The sequence below is a fragment of the Furipterus horrens genome, unplaced genomic scaffold (assembly GCF_987537825.1).
Source record: "Furipterus horrens unplaced genomic scaffold, mFurHor1.1.pri manual_scaffold_7, whole genome shotgun sequence".
In the NCBI taxonomy this organism is placed as follows: domain Eukaryota; kingdom Metazoa; phylum Chordata; class Mammalia; order Chiroptera; family Furipteridae; genus Furipterus; species Furipterus horrens.
This window is the reverse complement of record NW_028327177.1, coordinates 95,937,109-95,958,967: the sequence shown is the minus strand read 5'-3', so window position 1 is coordinate 95,958,967 and position 21,859 is coordinate 95,937,109. Positions and strand designations below refer to the sequence as shown.

Here is a 21,859-nt window from a genome sequence, read left to right as displayed (position 1 = left end):
GGTGAAAAGATCTGCATGAGGTCAGGGTCAGCATCTGAATGTCATTCCTACTTTGAGGCCAAATTACATGTAACCAGGCTCACGCAGATGGGAGTGTACAACTGTCTTTGAAAATGTAAGGCCCTGGCTCAGTGGATTGAGCGTCGGCCTTCGAGGCAAGTGTCGCTGGTTCAATTCCCAGTCAGGGCACATGACTAGGTTGCACGGCAGGTCCCCAGTTGGGGGCATGAGTGAGAGGCAACCACACAGTGATGTTTCTTTCCCTCTCGTTCTCCTTTCCCCTCGCTCTAAAAATAAACAAACAAATAATTTTTAAAAAATAACTAAATAATAACTCCTAATTACCTATTACCTAGTCAGTGTTTAAATTCCTAGTTGTCTCAAAAATCTGTTTTATTTTTTTACTCTTTGTTTGCATCATAATCTTAAAGTCATTCTTGGCTCTTCCGTTTGAACCTACCCACAACCAATCTATAAATCCTGTTGGTTCTTTCTTGAAATTATGTGCAGAATTGACAAATTCTCAGTACCTCCCATGCTAACTTGCTGAGCTAGTTCACCCTAATCCCTCCGCTGGAATGTTTCAGTGGCCTTCCAACTTGATCCCCTATATTCTTCAACCTCTGGTTACCCTCAAACAATTTCCCATAGGAGTCACAGCAGTCATATTAAAAGATAAGCAATATCATGGCACTCCTCTATTCAAAACTCTGTTGACTTCCAAATTTACCCAGAATTAAAAGCCAACATTTTCACAATGGTCCATGTGTTAGTTATCTGTTGTTTCAGAACAAATTATTCCAACATTTTAGAAGCTGAAAACTACAAATATTTATGATCTTACAGTTTTTGTGAGTCAGGAATCAGGGAAGCTGTATCCTGTGGCTCAGGGTCTCTCATAAAGGCAGCAAGCATGGTATTTCCCAGGGTCTCCCATGAAGCTGCAGTAAAAGTGTTGTGGTCTCATCTGAGGGCTCAACAAGCAGAGGAAATGCTTCCACATTCACTGATGAGATCATTAGAAGGATTCAGTTCCTACTGGGTTGTTGGACTGAGGGTCTTAGTTCCTCACTGGTTGTTGGCCAGTGGCCTCCCTTCTCTGCTATGTGGATGTCTCCATACAGCAGTTTACATATATTAGTTGACTTCCATCAGAACAAACAAGAAAGAGTAAGGAGGATGGAAGTTAGAGTTTTTTGTAATAATCTTGGAAGTAATATCCTATCCCTTTTGCCTTATTCTGTTTTTTTTAGGAGCAAGTCACTAGGTCCAGACCACCCTCAGAGAGAGGAGATTGCACAAACAAAACAAAACAAAAATCTCATTTGAGAAACATTTTAATGTTATAGAATATGAGCGGAAAATCAATTTTAAAATATCATAGTCCAACTTTCATTAAAAAAAAAAAGCAATAGAGACGTATAGATGATAAATCTCTTGTCCCAAAACATCTGTTAACAACTTAAAGAATAGAAATTAAAGCCACAATCTATTTTTTCTGTTTTGTTTTGTTTTTTCACTCTCCATTTCTGACATCAGTAGAACTTAGCAAGTCTTTAAATGTGAACGTCAAGATTGAAAAATCACAGATAACTCCAAGTTTTTGAGACTAAATGCTGGGTCAGTAATAGATTTGATTTCAATGGAGGTATTTTATTTTAATTTTGATAACAAGATATTTGTTGATGAAATGGGCCATGAAACAATATTTATTAGTAGAGGCATTTTTCCCTCAAGTACACTAGATGGTGTATTAATCAGGATAGAATAAGTTAGTGTGCAGCAAGATCCCTGAAATCTCAGCAACTTAACACAACAAAAGCTTATCTCTTGCTTTCAAAAAGTATACTTATGGGTACAAGTAACTCTCATGGGTGACTATCCTATACCTACAGATGTTAACTCAACATTCCAGAAATGCTTCTATCCAGAAATGACACATATAATTTTATTTATATTTCGTTGGCAAAGGAAAAAAGAAGAGGTGATTAAACAAGGGCATGAGTATCAGGAAGTGGGAGTCATTGAATATCATCTCTAACCTCAGCTCCTTCTACTTCTGCCTTTGTCCACTAAGTCACAGCCACACTGACATTTTTTAAATCCTCACCTGAAGATATGTTTATTGATGAGAGAGAGAGAGAGAGGGGTAGGGGGGAGATGTGAGAGAGAAACATTGATCGGTTGCCTCCTGTACGTGCTGCCACTGGGGAATGAAACCATAACCTAGGTATGTGCCCTGGCTAGGAATCAAACCCACAACCTTTTGGGTGTATGGGATGATGCTCCAACCAACTGAGCCACCCAGCCAGGGCCACAATGCCTTTTTATAACTCTTCAAACATTAAGCTTGCTTTTATCTCAGGGCCTTTATATCTGTTATGCCTTCTCCCTGGGACAATTTTCCTCCAGATATCTTCACCATGGGCTTCATCACTTCCATCAGGTCTTCACTCAAATATTTTCTCCATAAATAAAATAGAAACTCTTCCTTTTCCATACCTCCAGAACTATCTGCCCCTCAAACCTGCTTTTTCACCACCTGATGTATTTTTAATTTCTTTGTGTTTTCCCTCTGCTAGATGTTAAGTTCCATGGGTATATATTTTATATTTCTTGTTCTCTCTTTTATCTTTGATACTATAAAATTGCCTGGCATACAGCAGGTACTTCAAATTTTTTAAATTATTGGCTTTGCATTGTTTGGTAACCATACTAGCAAACCATTGAGATTTCACTGTCTTTAACTAATTGTAGTGATTATCACTGGCATGTTAGTGGCATGACTTCTACATTTTTAAGTTCTTCTTATACTCTTCCTCCCCTACCCCTTCCTCTTGCATTTTATAATTCATTCCTTGATTAATTAAAGTATGTCTTAAGTTATTTTTTTCTAAAGAAATGTGTTGCATTTCTGAGAATTGCAGTCTCAGTTTGGTTCCTCATTAAGTTTTGTTTTTATTTGTTTAGTTTCCAGATTTTAGAGTTTTTAATTTGTTCTTTAAATTTGAAGATTTTATCAGAATCTTTGGTTCATTTATTTGGTTTTCTCTGGTTTATAATGATTGAGACTTACAGGTGCCATGCACTAACCTAAACTAACTTCTGATATTTTTTCATTTGTCTTTCTTATAGTAAGGTTTTCTTGATCTACATAAGTAGCATTTTTCTTTAGCTCAGGAAAATACCTTTTCAAAATTTTTCCTTAAGTTTCATATGTTCCCATCTGTTTATCGAGAAAACCAGTTACCCATATATTGATTCTTTATGATTGTGCCTTTATTTCTATCATCTATTGTTTTCATCTCTCTGTTTTTTTTTTCTCTGTATTCTGGGAGTAAATAGTCCATTGTATGTGTTTTGTGTCACTGATTCAATATGTTGCAGTGTACCTCTGATGCTGACTGTGGTATATTTTATTCATTTATCACTTATTTATGTGTTTGTATTTGTTTATAATGTACTATTATTAGTCATCATTATTTTATTATTATTTTATGATTGTCTGAAGTTATTTACTTCTTCCTTCCCTGTAGGGGGATTGCATGTCCTTGCCCATTGCCACACTGCTTGAAATACCTTCCGGCTGGAGCTGTATGCTTCTATGCCTCATTAACTCTGAACTTAGTCATGTGACATGATCTTGCCAATGGAATGTGAGCAGGTATAATGTACACCAACTCCAACCAGAAACTTTAAAAATTGTATTGGAATATGTTTTAAAACAGATCTTTCATATTTCTGCATCTTAAGGACAATGTTGCCTTTCTTCTTTTTTTTCCTTAGATATATTTTAGGGAACTTCAAATTAGGTATCTTTTTAAATTTTAATTATCATTAAAATATGAGGTATTTTCTAATATACAGGGTAAATGGCTTCCCCTTGAGTGTCTTGATGCCAGGTGTTATGGGAGGTAGATGTCCTCACATGCTCTACATGTAGGAGGGAATGGTTTCCCTCTGTTTTTTGAAGCCCAGCGTCTCAGAGAAAGGAACTGCAGCATAGGGTGAGGAGTTTAGACCATTACTGTCTTCCTTTACATCCCACTCATCTGTCTGAAGGTCAAATCTTTGCTTGGACAGGGGTGTTCCTCCTGGAGACTTGGATATCATTGGCCAGTATATATTTTTTTCTTCTTCTGTATATTCACAAAGATTTCAATGGGAAACACTACTTATTGGCCAGTGTCTTTTTCATCATTTTCTCAACTACTATAGCTACAAGATGGTATAGCTGAATTTCTTTCCTTCCATCTAAGTACATCTTTTCCAGCCAGCAGAGTCACAGTGACAGAAAAACTCTCATTTTCCCAATTTGCCTTGGCTTCTGGTGCTAGCTTTCTGGGTGTTGGTGGGACTAGAGCTCTGGCAGTGACATGCTGGTTGGTGATTGGATTTCTTTTCTCTGCTATGTTTTAAGAGCTGGCTATGCAAGGGAAGGACTCCAGCTCTGACTTCTTCAAACCTGTCACATTCTGAAAAATACCCAGAGAGTTTGACCTTGGGAAGACCTGCTTCCAAATTCCTACTCTGCTACTTACTGGTGGTGTGGCTTGAATAAATGACCCAAACCCAATGATAGTGTCCTTTTATTTGTAATGTGGCAGTGAAATGTGTACTTGTTTTGGTCAACATGAGGCTTAGAGAAACTAAAAGTATTACTCTCATAAAACAACTGGGACAAAATTGTGTGCTCAGTAAGTGTTAATGGGGGTACTATAATTGTCTGTGTCCAAAGAATTAATATGTTATTTTGATATTGTAGTTCATACAGAATGTACAAAGAATGGGGAGGGGCTGGGTTGAATCATCCATGTTAACACCATGCTTCTATTGATCATTTATAAAATAAGAACATAGAACTATATGAGGATAGTAAGTAGGTTTGATCTCATATGTCAACTTCAGTTGATTAGTAGTGGATACATAGAAAATAGTTTTAAAAGGATCCTGAGCCTGCCCTGACTGCTGTGGCTCAGTAGGTTGAGTGCCATCCCACAAACCAAAAGGTCACTCGTTTGATTGTGGTCAGGGCACATGCCTGGGTTGCAGGCCAGGTCCCTGGTTGAGGGCATGTGAGAGTCAACCAGTTGCTGTTTCTCTCACACATCAATGTTTCTCACCCTCTCTTTTTCCCTCCCTTTCTCCATCCATTCCCCTCTCTATAAAAATAAATAAATAAACAAACAAGCAAATAAATAAAGATTCTGGGCCCTTGGCTGGGCTCAGTAGATAAGTTTGCTGTCATCTATTAGCAATGTCTGAAGTGGGTAGAGCAGTTAGTCATAGCTATCCTGAAATTTGCATGGCATAGACTAAATGCTTTCCAAGGACCTCCCCAATTTTCAATCCCCTGGTTCTTTTTATGGGTCTTCTTGATGGGTCTCTATAACTGGGTGATATCCTATTCACCCAAATGAATATTCAGTGTCATCAGAGTGAAAAGTAGGTATGTATACTCTAGTCAAGAACCTAAAAGGAGGCTGGTGGATTATAAAAAGGCTTTTCTGAATGGGATGAGGGTTTCTCTGAGACCTCATTGCAATCTGAGCAAATCTGAACATTAAAAAATAAGGCGTTTTCATCAGAAGGGAAAACACGATAGTTCCCTGAAGTTACACACATAACTCACAACCCAATGATGTGGGGTTGGAATATCATTTGCTGGTAGGTTTCTGTCTAATAGCATTTAGCAATGGACACATTGGTGGGTTTGACCAAATTGGAAACACTTATTTCCTGATCTGCAACAGAAAATTATAGCTTTCTAACAGTGGTTTAATAATATTAACATGTGCTACAGATAGATTCTTTTAGATATTGTTTTAGCCACTTCCTTTGATATTTAAGATCTGAGACCAAGAGTTTCTTATTACTGGGGTAACTTGGTTAACTTGTGTAATGAGATTTGATTTTCATGGCTCTTTAGGAGGAAATACTGTGAATCACTTTTCAGTCTTCCATTTTTGTAAGGAAAAATAAAACATCCAGTTGTCCATTGGTATTTTATCATCTTAAGCAGGAGGTTCTCTCTGCAGGGACAAGAAATTTGCCTTAATTTTAAAAGCTTTTCAGCCCTAGCTGGTGCAGTTCAGTGGATTGAGTGCCAGCCTGCTAACCCAAAGGTTGCTAGTTCAGTTCCCAGTCAGGGCACATGCCTGTGTTGTGGGCTAGGTCCCCAGCTGGGGGTGTGTGATAGGAAACTGATCAATGTATCTCTTGCACATTGATATTTCTCTTCCACTCTTTCTCCCTTCCTTCTCTTCCCACTAAAAATAAGTAAATAAAATTTTGCAAAACTTTTCAGGTATACATTTGACATGAGCTCTTTCTCTACTATTTGTATGGCCAGGTACATTCTTCATACTCCCTCCTTGTAGGCCTCAATTCAGATAGCTACAAGTATCCACTGGGTCCTGCTTTTATGAATCTGTGATTTTTGGCCAGGCAAAAATCACCAGTATGTAGTCATACTGTTCTAGTAAATATGGTGAAAAAATAATATTTTAGATAGTTTTCTCAGAAACAATCAACACTAAATGTGATTATGTTCACAATGTACCCTGAGCAAGGCTCCTGGTGGAAGGCCATTTTTATTGGGGAATCTATGAATATGACAAGACAGCAGCAATAAACAGCTGAAAGTAATCTGTGAGGCGTTTGCAAATTACCCCTCATGAGCTGCAGTGGTTGTGAAAGATAATTTGTGGTTCTCTCAGAATACCCTGCAAATTGGGTCTTTCATCTGTGATGTTTTTTACGGTTAAAACATTTCATTTCTCATATTAACAAATGATAACTCTGCATTTGTTAATCTAAACAATTTGATTTATGTTTTTTTCTGTGCTGAAAAGCTGTTGACATTTCAGGGTAAGTAATTATTTTCATTGCCAACTGCTGTTTGTGGTGATTATAGGCAAAAGATAGAAATCTGAATATATGTATGCACCATTTTAATCATTTTCCTTAAAGTCTTTTTATAAAGCAGGAATCAGTTTGCCTGAGTTTGTATGTACTTAGAAACTTAATAGGACATGGGTGTTGACGAGTGAAGGCTCTAGCCATGTTCAGGGTTTTCTCTGGTGTGTTGGATGCTCTCTCATGTGATCACTGTGGGCAGGGGACAGGGCTGACCTGCAGTGTCATGGAACCTCTGGCAGAGTCCTGTGCTCTGGCGGTCTGAAATCACAGTATTGACAGGAAGCGTGCGTTATTGGCCTCAGTAATTCCCAGCTTATGTAATATCTGTTCAAATATCTCACAGGGTAGTTGCCAGGATTACGTGACAAATGCTCACGAGAACGCCTCTCACTATGCCTGGTACGTAGTGCGAGCTCTGGAAACATTTGGTGAAATGGGGACGACATATAAAAAGATTTGCTAAATTTCCATTCTCATATTGCTTTCTTGGCCAAGGACTCACAGTCCAGAGCAAGGGGAAGAAAGATTATTCACTACATCCTTAGACTGGGTGCTCAGCCTTGCCCCCTGGCTTTGTGCATGAGACAGGACAGAAAGGAGGCACCAGGACTGGGACAGAATGGCTGGCTTTCTCTGGGATCCCTTTTTGATCTTAAAATCTATGCTAATTTTTCAATCTACTCTTTAATGTATCCAGGTTTATTTTAATATTCAAGAAAGATTAACATCAGAGTTTATACCTTCCCCCCAGAAAAAATCATTTAGCAAAATTGCTGTTCCTAAAAGATGGTCCATCATTATCTTGTGGGTGTGTGGGGGGCCCACACTAGTTGTGAAGCACTGTGGGCAGGGCTGGATGGCCTCTGTGATGGTGAGGGACACATTGGTGTGTGTCCTGCAGGCTAGGCTGTGGTAGGTTCATCGTCTGTTTTCCTCGGCCCCTTACACTATTGGGCAAAGCTCTGGCCACATCAGATGGAGACAATTCTCCTGTATTTGTGGACCTCCCAGTCACCTTTCAGGTCAGGGAATGGACTACTGACTTTGGACTCAACCTAGTTTTTACACGTCCTGAAGAAGTGACTGTAGAGCCTGTGCCCTAAATGGCAAATGTATTTTATCCTTTGAACCAACTTCAATTGATTAGTTCTGGTTGCCTACAGTGCTGTCTTAAGAAGGCATCTGTGGTGCATTGAGACTCAGCTGGGAAGAGTGCTGGGTTTGATCAGCAATGTCTGTCAAGGCCTCTGGAGGGATAGCTTGCTCTATATTTGCCATTGTCTGCTTTTGACATGTCCTTAACTCTTTTGTGTAACGTGACTTCAGTACTAATAGGTGACTAAATATGAGATGGGGCATTGTGAGAGCGAGCAGGTAGATTCCACTTTAAGAAAACCTGGCATGAGAAGATGCAAATTTCCAAAATGCATAAATCTGGAGCCAATTATTGTCATTATGGAAAGATCCCATGAAAGGTTCCTTTAAATAGTGAGCTCCCCCACTGCATTAAAATGATGATTCAATTTACAGAAATTCACTTTGCATGCAGCTCTTCAGGACCATGTCTGTGGAGTAAAGTAAGCCACACCTGATTTTTTTAAGCCACGGTCTAAATACTGTTCAGGATGGCTGCTGCCACATATCTCTAGTCTCATGATAATTCCCACTCTCTTCAGACTTCCTTCTTCCTTCCTCTCTCAGAGTGTTGAGTAGACAATCTGGGTGGTGGTCAACAGCTGCTGGCTTCCACCCTGCCACGGCTGCATTTCATTAGTGGGTAAACTGATTGCTCTGAGTATGTTTACGTGTGGGTGTGGTTGTGTGAGTCTGTGCACTCTGTGTGCTGTGGATGTAGATGCAGATACACACAAGCCATTATCTCGCTCCCAGCCCACCCTAAATTTATTCCTGCTGTGAGTTATAAGTGGAAGGTTCCAATCGCCTGCTGGATATGGCCTTTCAATAATAATGTGCCCCGAATTCTGGCTCCCCGTCTTCTTTGTGTTTGTTTATATGTTACTTACCCTTGCATCAAAAAACTTCCCCAGACCCTGGGCCTGAGTCCCATTATCCAGACATGAAACCCTCCTCTTCCTCTGTGGCCTAGAAAGCCCCAAATGGTTTTCTGATTTAGAAAATTAAATATAATCTGACTCTTGTGGCAAGCTACAAAATTCCCGACCAACAGACGCTCCCATTAAATATATAACATACACAACATCTAAAAGTATCACCAATCTAGCATGAACTTGAATTATAGAGGCATTCAGTGCCCCTTGGGTAAGATCACCAGCTTCTTCCCAAGCACTCACAATTGGGCAAGTTTCCAGTAGACCATAAAGTTCCCAGGAATGCTGACTGGCACATGTGTTTGAATTTCTGTGCTCTGGAATAGCAACTTAATGCAGGGAAGATTACCTTAAAGAGATGGTATCTCCTCTTTCTCTCTGCATGGCCTTCTCCCACATACAATAATTCCAATAATTTCTCAGGCGTAGAACACAGATATCACCTCTATTTCATCTATGGTATTTTAAAAATCTCAACATACATTTTTTTCCCAGTAATATATTTTTTACAGACACATCCATTTTTTTTTTTTTTCTTTTGGAAAAAGCAAAATGAGGCAGCAGTAATAGTGAACATACCAGCCCTGCTCAGACACGATCTTCTGGCCTAAAGTGATAATTCATATTTGAGATGAAAGTTCTTACACTGGCGAGCTGTCAGACAGCTCTTCTTTTCCTTCTGTCTTCTCAGGCTCATTGATTGGAGCCAGGGGTTCCCCATGGTACTGAGCTGTAACAGCTGCATAGGTGCAGCCATAGATGGTGGCCACCACCATCATGAGACACAGAATCCCACAAGCAACCCCGGTGATGATGACGGTGACCACAGCATGACGCAGATTAGCCTGCCTTGGCTTGGGTTTGAGCTCACACTCGGAGTGGTCTCGCTCTGCCATGCTGTGGCTCTCAGGAGGACTCGGGATGGGTTGGTGGGCAGAAGCCAGCTGCTGCACCTGCAAGGACTCCAGATCTGGAGAAGGGGAAGGGCAGGTCTGGAGAAGGGCAAGGGCAGGGATTTTATGGAGGTCCTTTCCCTTCCATGCGTCCGGTGATGCACAGATGACACTGTCCATCACTCCCCCTTCAAAAAAACAAGAGCAAAAAATGATAACAGAGTCTGAATCAAATGAATTCCAAAATCTGCAGCCTGCAAAATCTAGGCAGATGGAGTTTATAAAGCACCATTTTTTTTTTTTTTCTGGACTCAAAGAACTTAACAACCATATTTTATGATTTTAGGATTTCTAAATTGGCCAAATGCTAAAAATGCCACACACTAAATTGGCAATTATGTATGGCCAAGAATTCATTAGAAGCCAGGTCACCTTTACCTTATAAATGCCAAAGCAAAAGTAATGCAAACGCTGACAAGAAGGGGCACTGAGGCCAACCTGAGGGCCCTCACGCCCCTAATGAATCCCTCTACACAAGAAAGCCTATTGTACCCAGTTCCCATTGGAATTCTAAAAAAAATAAAATAAAATAAAACAAACGTTCTTTGTTGTGATGTTATGTATTAATTACAAAGACCCTATGTGACTGGCAACACTCTTCAATGATGCTAAATGGGAGGTCATGGTCTTCAAGTGTTTTGCATATTTGAAGATTTGGCAGTAATATTAGCTAAATTCATGGGATTAAGTACAATTAATGTGTCTCCTCAGGCCTTGAAACATTTAGGGCTTTGAGTACTGAATTTTCCAATGGAGTATTAGGCCCAGTTTCTATTCTCTGTAAGGCAATTGCTTTCCTGTGGTGTGCGGAGTATATGGAGGATTTGGGTGATTCTTTTCTGGAAAGAGCACTGGACTAACAGGTTCCATTCTACACAAGTTTGACCACCAATTTACTCTGTGACCTCAGGCAAATACACTTCTCAGACTAAATTTTTTGCCATCAGAAACATCATATTTGTATCCAACTTGATAATTTATAAAGCACTGTTAGATTAGTCCTGACAACTTTGCTATAGAGGGTATTTCTTGTCCAAGCTCACTCAGGTCAAAAGGGGACAGAACAAAATCCACACCCAGCTCACTCCCTTGATCCCAGTTTTTCCCCCTGCACTCAGTGCCTATTTCTACTTACTCCTCGATTTCCTCTTTTCTGGAGTATCCTGAGGTCAGCCAAGTTAACACAATGACTATCAGTAAAGCCCTTTGCCTGGGCAGAACCCTGCCACCATGAGCTTGACTGCCAAGAACTTTTCTCCTAGGATGTCTGTGAAGCCTGGCACCATTCGTAGCCAAATCAGATTGGAGAGTCTATGTACATACTGCAGGCAAACTATGAAATAATAGCAGCAAGTCACATGCAGGAGGTCATCACTTGAGTGTTAGTTGAATCTTCCATTGCAGAGCACGGCAGAGTTTGGAGAGTGTCTTCACATCCATGCCATCTGAGCCTTATACGCCAAGTCCTACATGGCTCTGTTAGTAGAAGGAGCCATTTTGTAGCGCAAGGGTTATCCAGCCCAGGTCACATCGGGGTTAGTGGCTATGGCAAAATTCACCTCACACCTTTTTTGCTACTACTGCTTGAAACTGAATCTGAAACTGTTAGTCTCTTGGGCCCTTCCTGACTTCTTCAGTGATCCCCTGAGGCAAGAGCCCCAACTCTAACACAAAACCATTACAGAGAATTTTCTCTTTTCCTCAGCTGACAAGCAAGAGGCCAAGGGTGCAGGGTGGCTGCTCCAGAGGAGCCCAAGGTGCCACCAGGCTGCACCATGATGAAGGATCTCTACCTTATGGATCATTTTATGCTGTGCCCTGGAGTTTGTTGTAAGGCCAGAGAGATAGAAATGAAGTGTGGGGCTTTGAGAAGAAGTAATGACACTCAACCTGGCCAAAGAGCACCAGGGGAAGAAAATCCACCTGCCATGGGGCCAGCAATTCTTTCAGCTGGCTTACTCTGAGATGGGTGGGTCACCCAGTCACTCTAGGCTTAAGTACTGTCTTTCTTCAGTTCTAAGTGCTGTTCAGGGGACCTAGTGGTGAGGAAATGCATAGACTGGAGCCTTGGACATAGCTGGAACACAGGAGTTGTGGCCACCAAGAGCTCCACAGCATCCTGTACAGCAATATCCTCAACCCAGATTGATCTCCCAGCCTTCCACCCCAGGAGGCAAGTCTGCTGATGATAGCTTGAGGGTCCCACACCTTTCTAGATTCATGGAAGCTGACAAAGGAAGAAGATTCTGTTTGTCAAGTTCTCATTATGCCCCATATGGCCACTAGTAGTTCTTAACCACTGTCTTGGAAGAAATTTGATTTAAATCTTGAGTCTGACCATTTCTTCACTGTGCAATCCTAAGCAAATTACATGACCATTCTGTGCCTCTGCTTGCTCATTTGGAAAGTGAGAGGGAGGAAATAATGAAGTTCACCCCATAGGGACTCAGTTGGATGAAGTATGTCAAGTATTTAGCACAATACCTAGCCAAGAATAAATGTTTAATACAGTTAGCTATTAGCATAAAGATGATTTGTTACTTATGAATGGAGAGAGAGGAATATTAATTACAAACTCTATGCACATGTTTTTGTGGAGGAGACATTATTAAGTATTCATTAAAGCATGTGTTTTGGCTCTTGGGCCCACAGGAAGATGAAATTTCCCCACCCTTTGTGGTCAGGTTGGGACCACGTGACTAAGTTCTGGCCGCTGGAACCAGTGAATGTCACTTCTAGACCACAAAGCCCCCTTAATCCTCGAAGCACTTTGCTCCCATTTGGTGTTAACCTTAGTGGCCACAAGGTCAAGTTGGCAATGTCAAAAGCTAGTAGGGACCTAAGTCTCCTGAAAGACCATATAGACCCCAGTCCTTCTCCCAATTCCCTTGGACCCTGACCTGAGTGCTTTTTATTTTGTATGTCACTGAGGTGGTTATCATATCAATCAGTCTGCCCTGACTAATACTGCTAGTGTTTATATCCATTTATTTATCTTTTTGTAAATGAGGTCTTGGCTAATACTTAGTTCCTTGTTTTACCTTTAGTCAATATATCAGTAGTCAGATTGTCTCCTACACTTAGCATATGTTTGGGTTCTCTTCCTAGTTATTTTGGGTCACCTAGATCTTGTGATCTCAAACCAATTTTACCTTCCACGGAAAGGCTGTGGTCTGTGCTGGACAGCTCTGTATGAGGGAGCATTGAACTGAGTGAGTCATGGAATCTGAGGACTAGAATAGATTTCAGGGACTCTCTGGCTTCCTACCAGGTGGCCCTGAGAGCTGGTGAGGGGCACTATTGCCAAAAGATCACCAGTAAGTTTGGGCAGAGTATAGGGAGCTTCACTTATATCCCATGTTCCTTCTAGTGTCCTGGATCTAGGAACATTTTTTTGTTTTTTGTTCAAGAAATGTTCTTCTTTGTTGAAAACATTTTTTTTTTTTTTATTATGGTTTGGCTTATGCTTACCATTTAGCCTAGAACACAATAGCTAAAGCCACTTCACCTAGAGATGTAAAGTTTTATCTACAACCTCTTATAAGAAAGAATTTTGCCACAATATATAGCCCCTGTTGTAGGTCAACTTCAGGATTAGCTGCTTAGTGATAAGCTATTTGTTTTATATTGTTGAGAGGGATTCTCAAGTCAGCGTTATGCACTTGAACTCATGTTGTGTTCTAACCTGCTTGTTTCAGTGTAACGACTGCCACCATCTGGAATCTGCTGATTCCCTAATTCATATCTGCAGCTCTGCAGTCCCCCTGAATTATAGGCTCAAACATGCATCCACAAACTCAACAGCTTCCTTTGATATGAAATGGCCACCTCAGACTTGACCTTCCTCAGATTGAAGTCTTATTTACCACTTCACATGCACATTTACACACTTGCTCCTTCCCCTATTCTCCAGTCTGCCCCTCATCAGCTATCAGCAGCATTTATCTGGTTACTCCTGCAGGACAAAAAATTTGAATTTCCCATAATCCCTCTCTTTTTTTTACTCCCAGCCCAACTCATTATCCATGTCTATTGGTTTAATATTTCAAATATCTGCCAATGTTGATCACTTCTCAGCACCCTGGTTGAGGCCACTATCATCTCTTCCCTGGGTGACTGAAATTACTTTCTCCTCATTCCCCTGCTTCTTCTTTGGCAGCGTCTAGTCAGCTATCCCTAGAGTCAAGAGTGACCTTTTAAAATGTAATCAGGTCGTATCATTCCTCTAACTAAAATTCAAGAGATTTTTATCTTACCTAAAATAAAATCCAAACATCTCAGCCTGCTCTGCACATTCCTTCATGACTTGACCCCTGAGTTCTTGTGTTCCCTTATCTCTGTCTGCTCTCACTCCTTTCCTCTGCTTCAGACACTCCTGTTCTTCAGTCAAGCCAAGTTTACTTCCCTGTCAGGCCCATTGCACTTGCTGTTCTTTCTCCCAATTGTATCATGGCTCTTTCTTCCTGTTCAGGCTCTGCTCACACATGTCACCTCCTTGGAGAGGCCTTCCCTGTCCTTCCTGCCTAAAATGGATCCCCCATCCGATCATTCCTTTTCCCTTTGTCTTGCCTCACTGTTTCCCTAGCACTAACTGCATTCTGAACATGGATATTTATCTTATTCAACATCTTTTTCTACTATCAGAATGTAACCTTGGTGACAATAGGCATTTTCTTGTTGAATGACCTTTACTCAGTGCCTAGAAAAGTGGCTGGCATGTAGAAAGCACTCAAACATAGGAATGGATGAATGAAGGACTGTGATGTAGAGGAAAGAACATAGGGCCAAGACTCAAAAGCCATTCATTCTTTTCTCATTTGAACTTCCACTCTGTCATCTTTGGCAAGTTGCTGAATCTCTCTGGATTTTCGTTCCCCATTGATAACAAGCTCATACTGAGTTAGAAGGGGTTGACAAACTTTTCTATAAAGGGCCAGATAGTAAGTATTTTGAGCTTTGCCATACATACGCTGTCAAAACTATTCAAGTTTGCCCTTATATTGTAGAACAGTCATAAAGAATAAATAATACATTGGCATGGATGTGTTCTAATGAAACTTTCTTTACCAAAATAGGAGGTGAGCAGTCTTTGGCCCTTGGGTGATTTCCAGAGCTCCTCGTATTTAATATTCTAGGATCTCTTGCTTTTATTTGACATCTAGTTAAAGAAATAGTTACTTTAGAGAGGGGGCCCCACTGCATCCAACTTCAATACTGGTACTTGCTAAGGCAGAGGGTTGTCAGATGGGTAAAGGCAGAAGGGGAAAAGTCCCAAGGAGAGATACCATGCACCAGGTGGATCATACTTAAAAATAGAATTTGATACCTCTTTAGAGTTCAGCAGTTATTCAAATGAAGATCAAATTTTCCTCTTTCTTAAGGGCCTACAGTTTCCAGATAAATAATTTAATGCTGTTGTCATTCAAAAAGTGGAAAGTTATCTCCATGAACCATATTTGTAGGTGAATATAAATACCTGAATTTAAACACCCTTTAATAATTCACTTGCTTCTTTTGCTGTACTGTGAAATGACTTCAAATGTGAAAAAAACAATCATGTTGGCCTGTCACACACTCCTCTATGTTCTTTCTAATGCAGAGAACAGACGAGTTTCATCCTAGTAACACATATGAGGGTTTCCAAACAGACATTACTGACCTTTATATATAAATTTCTCCAGCCAGAGTTTAAGACCAAGCAAGTGGCAATTGCATTTCCAGAGGTTATCCTTGAGAAATAAAAGCTTTATGCTGGGCATGGATTCCAGGAGGGCTCGATCCAGCTGCTGAAGCTGGTTTTGTTGGACCGCAAATACAGTTAGGTTCTCCCAGAGCTCACCCAGGGAGATGGGAAGGTGGCTGATGTTGTTGGATGACAAATCAAGCTCCCTCAGCTGTGGAAGGGAATGGAAAAGTCTGCTTTCCAGGGAATGCAGGGAGTTCTGGGCTAGGTTTAAGACCTGCAAGTGCTGAAGTCCATGGAAAGCTCCAGGGGCCAGATTTGAAAGGGAATTGTTGCACAAGTTCAAGGTCCTGAGCTGTGGTACTGACCTAAACGCAAAAGCAGGAAGCTGGTATATCTGGTTATCTTGTAAATGCAGCGTTAAAGTCTGAGGAGGCAAATTGGGAGGAATTTCAGCCAGACCTTGCTGGCTGCAGTCCACAGAACTTGAGGTCAAGTGACAGCGGCACTTCTCTGGGCAGCCGCACACCATCCGGAGCAGGAAAATAACACTTGAAAGTAGGAGCAGTTCACCTATGACAAACAGAAAGCAATTGGGTTGAGAGTCAGTGTTTAAGTGGTGCACTCATTTCTTCCCCTTTAAAATCACAGGCAATGCAATTCTGAGCCAGCTAATACCTTCTACACCATGAAGGAGAGGTTCTACTGTTCATGGTTTTTCTTTCCCAGAGTGGGGCTAGACTGAGTATATCCCCAGTGTCAGTAACTGTTGCAACCTCTGTGCTAACATTGTCAGAAGCCTTGGAAAAAATACTTTCTCAGTGACTCAGCAATCAGAATGTGAAAGACTTTAAGATATTGAATAGAAAGGTGAAAAAATATCTTTCTGAGGCAAATGGTATTGTAGAGAACACCAAAATTATCTGGGCCAGAAGTGTGGAAGAGTTTAGATAGTCATGTTTCTGAAAAGTCTGCTCCAGATCAGTGTGGTCAATTAGGACTTTCTGTGGTAATGAAAATGGCCCATACCTGCTGTCCACTATGGTAGCCACTGGCTATGTGTGGCTACTGAGCTCTAAAATATGACCCCGTAGCCCAGAAAAGGGACTTGTACTCGCATTTAACTTTAATTAATTTAAATGTAAATAGCCACATGGTGCCATGGATAGCATAGTGGATAGGGACAGGTCTAAAGCATTCTTACATATTGATCTTCATCATTGCAGGTGTAATTCTATAAATGATGATTCAACAATTCATAATTTTTATTCAAGAATTCTGTAAAAATAGAGGAACACATTAAGAATAATATACACAATTATTTATGGTTTGTCCTACTTTTTTTCTTTTAACTCGAAGAAACCATGCATTACTGATATAGTTGAGCTCCCTTTGATTAGCACCCAAGTTATGCCTTCTGACATGAACTGCCTCTCCCCCTTAATAACAACAACAATAGCAAATAACCACACAGCATGTGTTTTGAGTCAGGCACCATTCTAAATGCTTTATAGATTTAATTATAAATTATTAATTATAAATTAATTTAATTATTAATTTATAATATAAAAATCAATTTATTCCTCATAACCTTATAAATCTGGTTCTACTATTATCCTTACTTTGAAGGTGAGGAAACTGAGGCACAGAGAATAGCTTTAAGAATAGCTTCAAATCACTTGGCCAGGGTCATACATACGTAACTAGTAGAATCATGATTTCAGCCCAGGAAGTCTCCTTCCAGAGTCTATCAGGGTTCTTATCTGCTGTGTTTTAAAGCCTGTCAAATACTTGTACATACAAATACACACACACATGCACAATACTGGTTTTTTATAGTGGTTTTTAAAAGCCTATATAAATATAATCATCTGCATGTTTCATTCTGCAATTTACTCTAGTCACTCAAAATTATCTATCCATATGGATACAAAGAGTGCTAATTTATTTCTTTTAACTGCTGTACAATATTCCATGGTGAGGCCACGTCATTTATTATTTAGCTACTCCCTTACTGATGAGCATTTGAGTTGTAGAAGTTTTTCTTCATGACAAATGATACTGCAAAGAGAATTGTTGCACAGAGTTCCTTGGCCATGAGAAAATTGGCCATGAGGAAATGTGAAAGAGGGTGTCTAGAATCAACAGGAGCCTCCTTGCAGGGGTCAGACAGGATGGTGAGTTTTCTTAGACACTTCCAGATCATTCTCCAGAGTAAGCTATATCACTCCTTTCTTTTTTTCTAGAAACTTGAATTTCAAAATATGGCCAACAATGTCAATTACATTTTGTCACATTTGTAGAGGAATTCACAAAGCCATACAATAATATTGAAAACTTAAGATAATTATCTACACATAAAAAATATAATCTTGAGAGAGGTTTTCTCATTTTGTTGTTTCTAGCCTTAGCTAGGGACAGTCCAATATGGCTATCAAATGCACTGGAGCCTGTTCCTGGAATTCTCTACTGATATGAACAGTGCTTTGGTGCAACAGCAATGATGTTTAGGCAGCCTTCTGAGGGAGGTTCTGCTCAGTTTAGTTTCACATAAGGGATGCAGAACATCAGTCTCCTTCCCCTCTTCCAAAATATAAAAGAGAAAAATCCTTGTTTTCTTTTCTATAATTTTGCAAATAATCTAAATGACTCCTTTCAAAGCCAGACATCTTCCCATCAGAGATAACTCAACACTTGCACTTTAGCTGTAGGTCTCAAACATTAATTAGTATAATAAATCAAATCTTCACCGAGAGAATGTTTTCCACAGAATCCACTAATCTGTTAATGAAGGCTTGTCTCTGAGATTGTGGCCAGTTTGTCCATTCTTTCTTTGGTCTCAGTCTACCCTCCTCCAAAGGAGGTGATTTCTGGACTCCAAGTTTAAGCAAGGTGTTTTGTATGAAATGGCTGGTGACATGCCAGCTGCATGTCTGATCATGGCTGGGTACATTTGTCCCCATGCCCTGCCTCTGACTCAACTTGGCACAAGCATAAATTCTCCCATCAGAAACATTTTTTAAAATCTGTTGGGTTTTTAGAGGAAGACAACTTGAAAATAGGTTTCCCATACACACCTTTTTGAGCAAACCCAATTCCTTTCTTAGGGAATTTTCTAAGGGGTGAACAACTTCATCATGGCTCACCTTTCATGACTGAGTCTCCGCAGGCTTCTGTGTTGAACCCACAGCCCACCTTTATTAATTGGCAGATCAAGAAACCAAGGGCATCGCAAACTCGGAGTCCAGACTTTCTTTCACTGTTTCTGAATCCTCCTTGTGCTTTTCTTCAATGTAGAAAACAGTTGTGGCTTTCAGGAGACTGCTTATTTAAGCAGTCTTTCCCCTGTCTCCATCTGGCTTGGATTGTTTTCCATGAGAGGCTCTTTTGACAGCGCCCTTTTCTTTTTGAAAGTGTCGGCCTCCCCAAGATCATCCCTGCCTTTCCCATTCAGATGACGAGCCACAGGAAGAACGTTTGTCAAACCCCGGTGAACAGCTGTAGCATTCAAACATGACCCCGATGGCTCAGGCTTTTTGATTATTTAATCTGCTTGAAGTCCAGAGCACCAAAATAAAACTGCCTTCTTAATCCAGCCGTGGCTTCTGAATTCTGTTGACTTAGTAACCGTGCTGTGTCAACCCTCGGCGTGTTGGGGGAGGCTAGCTGTGGATCCTGGAGCTAGGGGTCTAGCAACAGAGCCAGCAGAGTGTGTAATATGAGGACAAATTGGCCTGCTGGAGGCTGACACGGTTTCTACAGTGCACTTGTTTGGTCATCGAAGGCTTATTCAGCCAACATCCGTGGGGATTAGCTGTGTTGACAGGGCCTTGATGCCCTGAAATTCATAACCATGGTTTCCTTTAGCGGACATCGCAGTCTATTCTCCCTGGTGCCACAAATACTTCTCAGCTGCTTCTTTGCTTGCTCCCCACCTCCCCCTCCTACCACTTCCGCCCCCATTGAATTGACCTTCTGGTTCATGTGACTTTGGAAATACTTCTCAATCTTTCATCATTTCCCTGATTTTTCACATATAAAACAATAAAGCTGTCCCTGTGAGCATCAGGTATCAGTGAACTGTGACTGTTCTTTAATTGAGGCTGTTGGGAACTTTTCCCCTGGGGACTGAAACATATCTTTAAATGTGCAAATCCCCTTACATTTGCTGTGGTGGGGATGCCTACAGCTGCCCTTCAACATGCTAAATGCTCGATGTGGCCACTGTGACTACTTATAAAGAGAAAAACGTGCTTTTCTTGAGGCAGTTGGACTCCCTGGTCTCAGGCAGAATAATAGGGCAGCTGAGTGTGGGATTTGGAATTACATGAGTCTGGATTTGAATTTGGCTTCTTCATTCACCAGCTCCATGTCTCTGGGCAAGTGACATGTGCCCTAGGAGCCTAAGAGCCTCATCTGTAACAGGGGATAACAGTGGTCCTTGTTTGACAAGATTGCCCCTGAGTTAAATAAAGCAATACATGTCATGGCCCAGAGTGCCTTAATAAATGTTCACAACTATCCATGAGAATGTCTCCCAGGACCTTCATGCTGCTGGCTTTCAAAGGCCAACCTTGACTTGACTGGTGGAGGGAGATCCTGACAAAAGACCTTGAGCCCTGGCCCCTCAAGCCAACTCTGGTGCTACCAAGGGAAGAGGCCCCTTTTGAATTAAGTTGATAAATTGGATTGTGACTATCCTTAATAGTCTGTTCTTGGGGATCTTTCTTCTCCTTTGGCCAAGCCCCTTCTGTCTTAGAGAACCCAGTGTACTCCTTGTGCCCCTTCCTGAAAAATCTGCTTTACTTGGTCATCATCTTTTGTCCTCCAATATCATTAAGCATGTGGGACACACTGGGGAAAAGACAGGTGTAGGTGACAATGAGCCACTTAAATCTTAATAAGAGCTAAATAGTTCCATCTTTCCTCCCTTCCTTTCCATCATCTGGATTATTTTCAGGTGCAGAGAACTTAATAATCATTCCTTGATGGTACATGACTATGGATGGCCCCTATGTGTAGCCTTCAGTCATTAACTGATTATAATATAACAAACACCTGTGAACTAATGCTCACAGTAAGAACTAGAAAGTTACCAATAACACATATCAACCTGCATGCCTGTTTTTCCCAGGCATTGGCAAACACTTTTTGTAAAGGACTAGATAGTAATTGAAGGTGTTACAATCTTTGTCATAACTACTCCACTCAGGTTTAGTGAGAAGCCAGTGATAGATAATCCATAAAAAAAGTGTTGCTATGCTCCAAGAAAACCATATTTACAGAAACAAATGGGGGGCTGGATCACCCCACAGGCCATAGTTTGTAAACCCTGCTCTAGTCCATTCTGAAGCCCTTGCTGTCACTGCTCCACCACCATCACCTGTCCCTACCCATGACTGCTACCACCCAGTTGGACATATTTATCACCTGTCTCCTCATCTATAAAATGAGGGGTCTGAGTAGGATGATCTTATGGCCCTATTACAGTACGTGTAAAAGGTTGTCATTATGGTCAGAACACTTGAGTGAACTTGAAAGACCCTCTATTTGAGTGTCTCTTTGGGTTATAGCAGAACTATTCAGCTATGTTCTGCAGGACCCAACTAGGTCCACATCTTGAAGACTCAGAGGCCTGAAAAAGATGAATACATTGATGGAACAGCTGATGTAGGAGGCCAGAACACCTGCAGGTAACTTCAGACTGCCTGGAGCACCTGCAGTTAAGGCCAGGCTGGTGGCAAAATGAGGAAGCACACTTTCCTGCTGCTTATACCCCAAAGCTGTGTGGTGTTAGACAAACCACAGAACCTCTCTCAGCCTCAGTTCCTCATCTGTAGGATAGAAATAATACCTACCTCATAGAATCCAGGAAGGAACAAGTGATATATGTTAACTGCACAGCATAGGCCTGGTAGACACCTGCAAAGTACATCATCAAAGTGGAATTTCTCATTAGCAGGGTATATTCTTGGACCTCAAAGGGTCTGGACTGGCTGCTCCCACCTAAAATGTGAACACACTGGGAATGCACAGGAAACCCCCACAGCTACAGGTTCCTGGAAACAGCGACTTATGCTCAAAGGAGTTCTTTGGTTCTCTTTTGCTCCGCTGACTGTTGATTTAAAAGCGGGCAGTGCACATTCAGACAGTGAAGGACTTTGGATGCAGAGGCTGAATGATTTATTCCATCTGACCTCAGCCCAGAGAACAAAGGCAGGGTGTGTGATCAG

The 21,859-nt window shown here is 41.0% G+C and overlaps 2 protein-coding genes across 3 annotated transcripts in view; one reads left to right on the top strand and one right to left on the bottom strand.

The window, feature by feature from the left end:
• CACNA2D3 (calcium voltage-gated channel auxiliary subunit alpha2delta 3) overlaps window positions 1-21,859 on the top strand; it is a 931,470-nt gene that overhangs the window by 776,743 nt on the left and 132,868 nt on the right. The window lies entirely within an intron of this gene.
• On the bottom strand, window positions 9,335-19,245 carry LRTM1 (leucine rich repeat transmembrane protein 1). 2 transcript variants are annotated; one of them, XM_090284006.1, is made up of 3 exons: window positions 18,773-19,245; window positions 15,603-16,199; window positions 9,335-10,071 (listed from the first exon to the last, which is right to left on the bottom strand). In XM_090284006.1, the coding sequence occupies exons 1-3, from the start codon at window positions 18,777-18,779 to the stop codon at window positions 9,632-9,634; spliced, it is 1,044 nt and encodes a 347-aa protein (XP_090140132.1). In that variant the 5' UTR covers window positions 18,780-19,245; the 3' UTR covers window positions 9,335-9,631. The 2 variants fall into 2 exon arrangements, with proteins under 2 accessions (XP_090140132.1, XP_090140133.1); XM_090284007.1 differs by lacking the exon at window positions 18,773-19,245 and adding an exon at window positions 16,831-16,884.

Bases quoted from the DNA above. Each gene is read 5' to 3' on its own strand.
- LRTM1 (XM_090284006.1), bottom strand. The intron at 10,072-15,602 runs GTCAGTAATGTC...GTTTTTTTGAAG, and splicing joins GGAGAAATTTATATATAAAG to GGGGAGTGATGGACAGTGTC.